Below are 10,277 nucleotides of genomic sequence, written 5' to 3' on the forward strand. Positions count from 1 at the left end.
AACTTCCTGGCACTGACACCAGGGGTGGCTTCTGCCCTGGAGGAGCCCCCCAGTCAGTAGGGAGACCACATAGGTTGCTCAGGGGATTCGCAGCCTCTGGGCCCCAACTCTGCTTCCTGCCTCCACTGCACTCCACTGTGCTGGGGTGCTCGTGGGCAATGTGGCCCTCAGGTCACTGGGCCTCTGGTGGGGGGCCCAATGGATGAGGTGGCAGCTGGGCCACCTCAGATGCTCCATCTTCTGTGAGCTTCTGCCCTGCCTAAAAATCAACATTGATGGGGGAACTGAGGCCAAATCTGGGAGCCCTCTGAGCCTCAGGGTCCTCATCTTTGAAATGGGCTGATTCTCTAGCCTTAGTGGGTGTGTGGAGGAGGGCTGGGTTTGAGTCTAAGGAAGGTCAGGGGAAGGGATTCAGCAGAAGGCCGGGGGCTTCCTCAGGCCATGCCAGGGAGAAGGGCCCAGGAGACCCCAGCCTCATGTTGCCCTCCAGGAGGAGGCTTTCTGTCCCCTGCACTCCCTTCCATGGCCCTGGGCAGACCTGAGGGACCAGGGTTGGGTTGGCTATATGGCCCTGGGCACACAATGCCTCCTCCTGCCCAAGGGACCTGCAGCTACTGGGTCCTGTATAAATTCCTCCTTAATTTCCCAGGAGCCCCTGCACAGCGAGAAAAGTTAGTGCTACATACAGGCCAGGGTGGGGCAGGGCAGGGTGCAGGCAGGGCCAGGGCCAGGGCCGTCCTCAGAGCCACCACCAGGCCCTCTGCAGCTGGGCCACAGCTCCATGCAAGGCCTGTGGGGCGGGCGGGGTGGTGCCGCTGGACGCCCAGGCCCTGAAGTACACGCGGTGGTGGCCCAGGGAGTTGGTGGAGGGAGAGGACTGTGGGCGGCGGTGGGTGTGGAGGGGCCCCACGCACCGTGCGCCCCATGGGGCGCCCAGGTGGCGCCTATTTCATGCCGCTGCGCAGCACCTGGTTGGCTGCGATGAGCATGACGCTGATGATGAAGGCGATGGCGAAGGCGCAGATCAGGCTCTTGCGCACGCACGTCTGACGGATCTGCTGGTTGGAGCAGGCTGTGGCCGCCCGCCGCCGGGGAGCACCAGAGAGAGAAGGGGACAGCCAAGTGACGGACTCAGGAGCCGTCTGCCCTTCTGCACATGGGCTCGTCCCGCGGGGCACACGGGGACGCAAGGTTTGGGGCAGCAAGGAGGCCCCCAGCCCCCCTCTGCAAGCCCCTGGTTCCTCCCCTGCCCGAGCAGTTGGCCCGCCCGTGGGGTCCCGGAGTGGGTCACTCACTCTCCACGTCCACGGGGCACTCCTCCGCTGTGCCTAGGTGGCTCTCCTCCTCCGTCATGATGATGTTCTCAATATCCTTCATGGACAGGTGCTCACAGAAGGTGTCGTAGAGCAGCCGCTTCAGCTCGTCCACGGTCAGCTTTTGCATGTCACACTTGGGTGGGGGGAGACACAGCGCTCTGGCCACCAGCACCACCACAGTCCCCCCCGCCCAGCACCTGCAGCCACACAAGCCAGTGACAAGCCTCCAGATTCTGGAGGGCTGGGAACCACTCACTCCATTCTCTGAGTCCTCGACCAACACCAGCCTCCCCAGGGAACCCCATGGCCCGCTGGGAGACAAGACGTCCAGTGGACAGAGCCTGGGGGTGTCATCCCCCTCTTTATGGTGTGGGCCCGACCCTTCACTGGCCCAGTACAGCCCTTCACTGTGCACACAGCCCTGGGTCCCAATCAGCCAGGGAGTACCTTCCAGAAGACGGTGTCGAAGTCAGTGCCGTGGAATTTCTCTGGGATCCCCGAGGTGGAGAGCTTGGGTCCCAGAAGGGTCACAAACTCCTCGAAGTCCACTTGGCCATCACCTAGAGCGGGCACAGTTCCAGTCAGCTGGTGAGGCTGCACCTGGGCACCTTGGGCCACCATGGGACCTCAGGCAGGTCCCCTCCTCAGAGCCTGATGTGCCAGTCTCTGGGCTGATGCTGAAGCCACCGAGTGTGCTGAGGCCCCACCTGACAAGGTGGGGAGTGTGGGGGTGCGCACAGCAGGTGGGCCCTGAGTAGGCCTTGCGTGTGGGAGACACGTTTCCCTCTGAACCCTACATGGCTTCCCAGCACCCTGCTGCTGTCCCGGAGCAGGTGTGGCGCTGGACATCCTCCCCACCACACAGACGGGAAATGAAGCTCAGGATGGGGGACCGCCTGCCCAGGTCATCACCTGCTCTCTGGGTGGAGATGAGGTGGGGGAGGCAGCCAGAGGAGGATGAGCGGAGGGCACTGGGCATTACTGGTTCTTATGAGTTTTTCCTTGATTAAATGCCAGGTGGCAAATATTTACAACTAAATTGATTTTTTATTTTTGGTGATGGGAAATGGGGTATTTAGTATATCCGTTCTGCTTTCCTGTACTTTAAAAATTTCTTGGAACACAGAGTGAGAGGGGCAGAATCTCCAACCTTTGGGTATGGCTGGGGCTGTCACACTCTCTCTAGCCTCAATTCTCCAGGCTGAGAAATGGGGCCAGACCTGGCTGCAAACCCAAGCCATGGGCTTGGAAGGCTGGCTGGGAGTGGGGAGAGTGAGAGGCCCCCTATGGGCTCAGGCCCCAGACTTGCCCCCCACCACCAGGTGAGGGGTGAGGAAACAGCCAGGGGGCTGGGCTCACCATCCATGTCCAGCCGCTGGATAATAACCTCCAGCTCCACCTCGTTGGGCATGTATCCCAGGGAGCGCATGGCCGTGCCCAGCTCCTGCTTGGAGATGAAGCCATTGCCATCGCGGTCGAAGACTTTGAAGGCCTCTCGGATCTCTGTGGGAGGAGCAGAGCAGGTCAAGACCTCACTCCTGTCCCCGACAGCCCACTCCCCAGACCTCCAGGATCCCAGATGCCACATCCTGAGGCTGGGATGGAGAATCCCCGCTTCCCCTCTAGAGCCCAAAGGTCTGGTCAGAGAGAACTGGCAGGTGGCTCAAGAGTCCACTACAGCGCTGCCTCCCTGGAGCTCAGGGCAGGCCAAGCAGGCAGCAAAGGTGCCCAGGCCCCGCGGCGGTGACAAGACCGCCCCGGGGGTCTCCGGCTCCGCGTGCCAGGCTCCCACAGCCTCTCCAGGCGTGCTCACGACGACCCCGTGTGGCCGATACCACGGGTCCCACGGTGCAGGGGAGGACGCCGGGCTAGGCAGCCGGTCTTCTGTGAGCTGCTGAAGGCTTCCCTGCCTACCACCCCCCTCCATCTCCCTCCCATCATCCCCATCGCACTTCCTCCCCAGGCTCAGCTCCTTAACACCAGCCAGCACTCATTAATGGTGGCTCCGGGCTAATGGGCTGACAGCTCAGTGCAGACTGCCTCCCAGATGGAGCCCAAGGTTTGGGAGAAGAGAGAGGATGGATGGAGCAGCCCCAGACCAGCTCAGGTGCGGGGGGTCACTCCCCCCCATTGTATGGAGGGGGAGACAGGCCTGAGGACCTGGGTGACTCAGGGGTGGGGAGCAAGGCACTGGGCTGGGAGCCTGGGAACAAGCAACCCAGTGAGTGACCTTGGGCCAGCCTCAGTCTTACCCACAGTAAAATGGGCGGTAATGGTGTAAGGATGAAAGGGTTTTACCAAGGACATCCAGGAACTGTTGAGGGTTGAAGGGTCCTAACCTCTCCCCAGTTCACCCTTTTTTCACCTCTGTTTCTCTGTTTGCTGTCCCTTCATTGTTACTCAGCCCAAGAAGGGTCCTACAGAACATTTCCCGTTGATGGGGAGTGAATTTCAACCCACTCTGCTCCAGCTCCCGGGGGTCTCCTTGTTCAATTCGCGGGCAGAGGTGAGCTCATGTGCGTGCGTGCGAGCGTGCGTGCGTGCATTTGGAAGGAGAGACAGATGAGATGCTCCATGCTGCCTGCCTGGAAAATGAGGCCCAGAGAGGCTAGGTGGCCAGTGTGGGGTCAGGGCTGTTTCTGGTGAGGGCAGGAGTTAGGCTGGCCCAGGCCTGGCCTAGAGGGTCTGTGAGCCCCTGAAACTGACTGTGGGATCCTGCACCTTGGGGTCATCCCCTGATTCTGCAGGACCCACTATAGCCCAGAGAGGGTAGCCATGTGTCCCAAGCCATACGGCAAGGTGGCTTGGGCTGAAGCCCCAAACTTCATCAGGCTCTTCCCACCTGGCATCTACAGCCAATGCCTGGAGGTTCCAGTTGACATGCAGGCCAAGACAAAGTCAGTGGGCCACACCTGAGTTGCCTAGGCCCCCAGACCCTCTGACTCTGGACCACCCCCTACCCATCCCAGGCAGGTCCTGAGAACCTGGTCTCCTAACCAGTGGCCCCTTGGCCAGGAGAGCAGCTGGGAAGGGAGATCTGGGCCAGGCCCAGAGGCTTCTATAAACCCTGGACTCTGGGAACTCCAGGCCAACTCCCACCTGAATTTTCCAGGGCCGCGGAGGAGGTAGTGAGCTCCCCATCCCCAGAGGTGTGTGAGCAGAGGCCCAGCAGTTACAGAGGCTGCTGAGGGAATTCCAATCACCTGGGAGTCTTTGGGTTCAGAGGAGGGCACTGACCATGCAGCCAGGCACACCCTCTGCCCAGCCCTCCACACACACACTTAGGTTTCTGGCTGTCACTGTTGGCCTCCTGACCCAGCCATGGGCTCTGCCCACCTCAGTCATGGTGGGCACCAGGGCTGCTCCACCTCCAGGCCTTTATATATGAGGCTCCTTTTGCTTGGAATGCTCTCCCCTTCACCATGGTGAATTCTGATACATCCCTGGTTCCCAGCGTGGATGGCATCACCTCCCTGGAACCCCCCCTGCCCCCACAGCTGACTCTGGCCCTCCTCTGGGCTCCCACAGACCCCACTCTTCCCCCAAGGATTCCTTCCTGACCACATCAGATTGTGAACTATGAGACGCCATGAGAGCAGGAGCCAGGTCAGTCTTGTTCACCGCTGTGTCCCCGCTCCCTGGAACAGTGCCTGTCATTCAAGCATAACCATTTGCTAATAAGTGGTTAAGTGAATGAATGACTGATTCAGGGAGCCCACCCATCTGGAGCACACACACAAAGGAGCTGACCAGAAGTTCATGCTCCACTTGGTGTGGGGTCATCACTCAGAGCCCATTTACCCTTAGTTTACAAATGATCCTAGTAAGGGCAAGCGTTTGCTTTCTACTCCCCAAGCAGGCAAGAAGCAGGAAGGGAGGCTGAGGGTGCTGCTTGTCCCCTTGTGCAGTCCCTAAGGACCCCCTCACTCCATGGGCCACCCAGAGGAGGGGGATCAAGCCGAAGTCAGGGGTGGGGGAACCATCCTCAGACCCACCCAGGTCAGGGGCTGGTTTGGGGAACCCAAGGCAGGCACCCCATCCTTCTGGGTGCTTGGTCGGGAGAGCTCAGGGTGGGATGGCAAAACCCTGGACGTGCGGTGGGTGCTGGCTCTCTCCCCTGCAACGAATTGCGGTCCAGGCTGTCCCTCCCACACTGACAGGGGCCAGGTGTGGCTCCAAGAGCCCAGGGCTGCTTCAACTGGAGCCCCTGATCTCCTTCTAAAAGTCCTGAGAAAATGCACAGGAGACAGTGGAGGGCAGGTGAATCTTGGGGTCCGTGGGCAGGCGACAGGCCCAGGGGCAGCCCTTTCTCAGGCAGGACTAACCTTCCAAGACCACTAGATCAATCCAAAGACCGCCACCTCCTCATTCATGTGTCGCCTCAGCCACTCCTCCCTGGCACGCCCGGCTCACACCTCAGTCTTACTCTGTGTCCTCGCCCTTGCTCAGAGCTGTGACCCAGCACCAGCTGATTTCTGAGGCCAAGTTCAGGGATCACCTTCTCGGCCAGAGAATCGGCACTAAGTCACACAGATTCAGGGTCAGAGCCCAGCTCTCCCACGTCCTGGTCGGGTGCCTTTGAGTGGGTGTTTGCTCACCTGTACAATGGGGCTGCGGAAATGACTAAGTAAGAAAATCAAGCATGTAAGTGCTTGGCTGGGGCTGGGCCTGGCTCAGAACAGGATGCTATAAATCAGAACATCCCAGACGTTCTGGCAGAGCCGGAAGGAGAGGGAGGACTAGGGGAGCTTCAAGCACCAGGCCGGCCTTCCTGTTTGCTGGTGCCAAGACTCGGGGGCCCAGGCTTGGAGTCTGGCTTTGCCACTCAGCAGCCAAGTGACCTCCCTCTCTGAACCTCAAGAGCCTCGCCTGTGAGATGCGAACGTGACTCTTGCCCCATCTCTGCAGCCTGGACTCTGCTGCAGGCTCCCAGAGTGGGGTGGGTGTCCTGTTGCTGCTGCCGCCATCGGCACATCCCAGCTGGGCACGTTTCCCCGAAAGCCTCACTCTGTTCGCTCCCCACGAGGCCAGGGAAAGCCTGCCGTGCTCCATGTTGGCATGGGGAAGCCTGGCCCAGGCAAGGGCTGGCAGGGCCTCTGGGTTTCCGGGCCGACACTGGTCCCTACCTGCCACCTCCAGCCTGACGCCCTCAATCCCCTCCCCGGCCCGAGAAGCTGCGTCAGGGCCTGAGTCCCCAACCGCCCCCAAGGGATGCCAGCACCGTCAGGGAGCCAGAGTCCAGAGAGGGGGTGCGTGGGCTGGAGGTCACTTTGAGGGGGGCAGTGTCTGTCCTCTCCGCGGCATTGGCCCCGCGCCCCAGCACTTTGGCCTCCCTGAGAGTCCAGCCTGACAGAGGTGGCTGCTGGGCTTGCAGAGAAGAGGGGCAGGAAAAGGGACTCCTCTGCCCCCCCGTACCCCGAACGCCCCCGTTTGGCCACTCTCATTGCAGGCTCCACCATCTGACTAAGCAGGTCAAGTGCCAAGCCCAGACCTCTGCCCTGGTGGTTGTCTGCCTGTCCGTCTGTCTTCCTCCTCCCCTCTCAGAGGGAGGGCCAGTCTAGGGCTTGCAGCTGCCCCAATTCCCACCCTCAGGTGCTCAAGCCCGTCAATGCCACTGGGGTCAGCCTCAGCACTGCCACAGGCCAGGGGAGCTCTGCTGTGTGCATCTCAGGGAGAATCTGGGAGATCCTGTACCTCCACCTCAAGGGAGGCTGGAGGACCCAGACCAGCTCTGCCGAGCCACGTCTACCCGGCCAACTGCCAACCAGGGGTCCCCAGGTGCCTCTGCCAGACCTTCAAGGCCATTTCCACCCACCCTCTCCCCCAGCCTGCCTTTCTGGCCTGGCCCCCCTGCATACCCCATGTTCCTTCCTCATGGGCCTGCCTTTCTGGCCTGGCCCCCCTGCATACCCCGTGTTCCTTCCTCATGGGCCTTCCCCGACCCCCACCCCTCAGCCTCCCTGCTGCTGCGTCCCGGTCCCCGAGTCCCCACTGCATGCCAGGCCCTGTGCTGAGCACTTCCATCACATCCTCTGTCACTGGCAGCCCTGGGGAGGGGCAATGTCAACCCCCTTTTACAGATGGAGAAACCGAGGCAAGAGAGGCAAGTGATTGCCCAAGGTCACTCCATAAATTGAGGGAGCAGAGAACTCGAACCCACCACTGCTTGGCTAGGAAGCCCTCACCTTAACCGGTGCTCTCCACCTCCCTCCCTAGTCCTCCCCCCCCCCTCGGACTAACCACCCCCTGGATTTCTGGAGGCAGGCACATACTGTCTGTAGCATTTCATCCCAAGCTACCGGGCTCCCTCTCCTCGGCATGTGTGGCTCCCCCAGTGATGGGCATCCTCCCAGCAAAGAGCCTGGGTCTTACCCACACTGCCCTGGGGCGGGAGCACTGATGAGGCACTGGGGAGGTGGAGGGGGCAGAGGGGGGATCTGTGCTGTGGATGGTCACCCTTCCCACCCACCCCTGGCACTCAAGGCCCACTGGGGCCTGCAGAGACTTGGTCTCCTAGGAGAAGGGCTTCCAGAGTGCCTGCAGCCAACAAGGGGGCCGATCACAGAGGACTTCCTGTCTTCATCCATGGCTGCCCGCAGGCTGGGGCCACCAGGCATCTGCTTGCTCCATGGCGCCACCCCCACCCACCCACGCCAGGGAGGGCTCTGTCCTTCAGATGCCCCCTGTGCCAGGTCCTTCTGCTTCACAGGGCCCAGGAGAAGTGGACAGGAGAGAAGCAGGGAGTGCGTTTTGGCGTGGCTGGTGACTAACATTCCTGGGCTCCTGCCAGCATGTCTGCCATGCGGTCCAAGGGGAGCCTGTGGCCTCTTTGCCCCTGGACTGCCCGCCCTGTGCCCTGCTCACCCCTGCACCCCAGCCTCCTCAGCTTCTCCCCTTCCTTGGGGTCTGTACTCCAGGGCTGGGAGATCAGGAGAGGAGGGACAACTGAGGCCCATAGCAGGGCTGCCAGGGTCATGGTGGGGTGCTGGGAGCAAGGGGAGGGAATGAGGGGAAAGCTGCCAGTGTAGGGGGACAATGTTTACCCCTGCCCGCGTAGCCAGGAGGAAGGTGTGGATGAGGGTCTGTGGAGGGGAAACTGGTAGAGGTTTGCGGTGGCCCAGGGCAGGAGAAGACAGTGTTAGGGAAGAGAAGTCTATGCCCCATCCCCACCCTCTTGTCCCTCATCATACTCCCTCCTTTTCCCAGGCCCTGGATGAGACTTTTTGTTCCTGGGCTTCGGCGAGACAGGGCAGGGACTTGGGCTTTGGAATTCAAGGCCAGAGACCCAGTAGCGGCACCCATCCATCTGTCCTGCCCGCCTCAAACATCAGGCTCCATTTCCATGGCTCTCCCAACCTCTGGAGGCTTTTGGAGGGACTTGCTGAGAAGCAGGCGGCTCATAGTCTGTGGTGCAGTGCGGGGGTGGGGGTGGGGTGGGGTGGGGGTAGCTGCCTTCTCCCCTTGATCTTCCCTCTGATCCCGTCTGACTCCCCCAGGATCTGCTCCCTCCAGGGCTGGGGGATGAGGCTGGATCTCTCTCCATGGCTTGTGCTCCCACCATCATCCCTGACTGCGCTGGTGTCTCAGCTGCACCTCCCAAAGGCCCTGTTGAGTCCCAGATCGCAGAGACCCCTGGACCTAAGGTACCTGAAGAGAGGCCCAGCTTCTGGGTGATCGCAGCCCCTCCCCCAACAGCAGACAAGCAGATCCCAGGGCGCCAAGACTCCCATCAGCCCAGAGCCCCTCACTTCATTCCATATGGGACCCCAGGAGGTCTGGGGGGAGGGAAAACCTGAGCACCTGTTCTTAGCCCAGTAGGGAAAGAGCTCGCAGGCCCCAGGGGTCTCATCACTCCTCAGAAGCCTCTGTCTAGGGACCCTGGCCTCTGCCATCTGCTCTGATCTCGCCTAGCCTGCTGCCTAAGGTCCCCATTCATGTCCAGAGGTGGAGGGACTCCAGGGGGACAGATTTAGGTCCCGTCCTCTCTGCCTTTCCCTACCAGGCTTGGTTATCTCAACCAAGCCGCCCAATCTGGCCACTTGTTGTCGCCACCACCTCCCGGGCCGCCTTCCTGGCGCTCCAGGCTGGGGGTCCCCGCAGGGCTGTAGGGAAGGGGCTACGGCCGTAAGAGGGGCTGCGGGCATCCCGGGAGCCGGCAGGAGCAGGGCAGTAGCCCTCTCCCCTTCTCTCGCTGCCCGAGCAGACTGGATTTTAAAAGCGACACGAGCGGAATGTCAATGCCAGCGCAGAGCCGCGGGCGGCCGCCGCGGAGGGGATCAAGATGCGGGTGCTCTGGCCGGGCCGGCGGAGGGGACACAGCTCAGACCCCCAACCCAGCCCGCCGCGTTGCCGCACCGTCACCGCGTGACCCCGCTGCAGGGCCCGGCAAGTTTCCGCAGCGCGGGGGACCACGCGGGCAGGGGCTGGGCCGCCCCTCCGCCTTGGCGACCCCCACCGCGGCGCGCAGAGGTGCGAACTCGTCCTGCCTCCCTGCGCAGCTGTTCGCTGGAGTGCCCACCTGGCAGGCGGCACCTGCAGACAGCCCCCCGCCCCTAGACCGCGCTTCACCTGGGCGCACAGGTAGGAGGGCCAGCGGGCGGAGGTCCCGGCGGGGCACTCACCCTCGAGCTCGTCCTCAGGGATGTCCACGGGGCGCTGCTCCGACAGCAGGTTGGGCACGGTGTAGATGCCCCGGTACATCAACGCCGCCGTCACCGGGTGGAACGGCATCTTGGAGGCTCCGCGCCCGCCCGCCCGCCGCAAACTTTGAGGTCGGGGCTCATGGGCCGGCGGCGGCCCCGGGGGCGGCTGGAGCGGGCAGGGCGCGCGGCTGCGGAGAGCGGCCCGGCGGCGGCAGTGGCGGCGAGGCGGGGGGCGCCCCTCCGAGGGCCTAGCGCCCCCGCGCCCCGGGCCGCCGGTCCATGCCGTCCCCTCCCTCGTCGGGCTCCCGGCCGGGGCCCC

The 10,277-nt window shown here is 62.4% G+C and overlaps 1 protein-coding gene across 1 annotated transcript; it reads right to left on the reverse strand.

Annotated features, from left to right (window-relative positions):
- Positions 1–10: 10 nt before the first annotated feature.
- CABP7 (calcium binding protein 7) lies at positions 11–10,046 on the reverse strand. The gene is made up of 5 exons (XM_029234513.1): positions 9,938–10,046; positions 2,676–2,819; positions 1,764–1,876; positions 1,296–1,449; positions 11–1,072 (listed from the first exon to the last, which is right to left on the reverse strand). Exons 1-5 carry the CDS (start codon positions 10,044–10,046, stop codon positions 945–947), a joined length of 648 nt encoding a protein of 215 aa, XP_029090346.1. The 3' UTR covers positions 11–944.
- Between the last annotated feature and the right edge of the window lie 231 nt (positions 10,047–10,277).

Source organism: Monodon monoceros, unplaced genomic scaffold (genome assembly GCF_005190385.1).
Source record: "Monodon monoceros isolate NGI ecotype Baffin Bay Population unplaced genomic scaffold, NGI_Narwhal_1 Super_Scaffold_1, whole genome shotgun sequence".
Lineage (NCBI taxonomy): Eukaryota > Metazoa > Chordata > Mammalia > Artiodactyla > Monodontidae > Monodon > Monodon monoceros.

Excerpts from the sequence above, each read along its gene's own strand:
- CABP7 (XM_029234513.1), bottom strand. The coding sequence starts at position 10,046 with ATGCCGTTCCACCCGGTGACGGCGGCGTTGATGTACCGGGGCATCTAC. Across the intron at positions 1,450-1,763 it reads TCGACACCGTCTTCTGGAAG|TGTGACATGCAAAAGCTGAC; the intron begins GTACTCCCTGGC and ends CCCCCACCCAAG. Across the intron at positions 1,073-1,295 it reads GTGCCCCGTGGACGTGGAGA|CCTGCTCCAACCAGCAGATC; the intron begins GTGAGTGACCCA and ends GGGCGGCCACAG.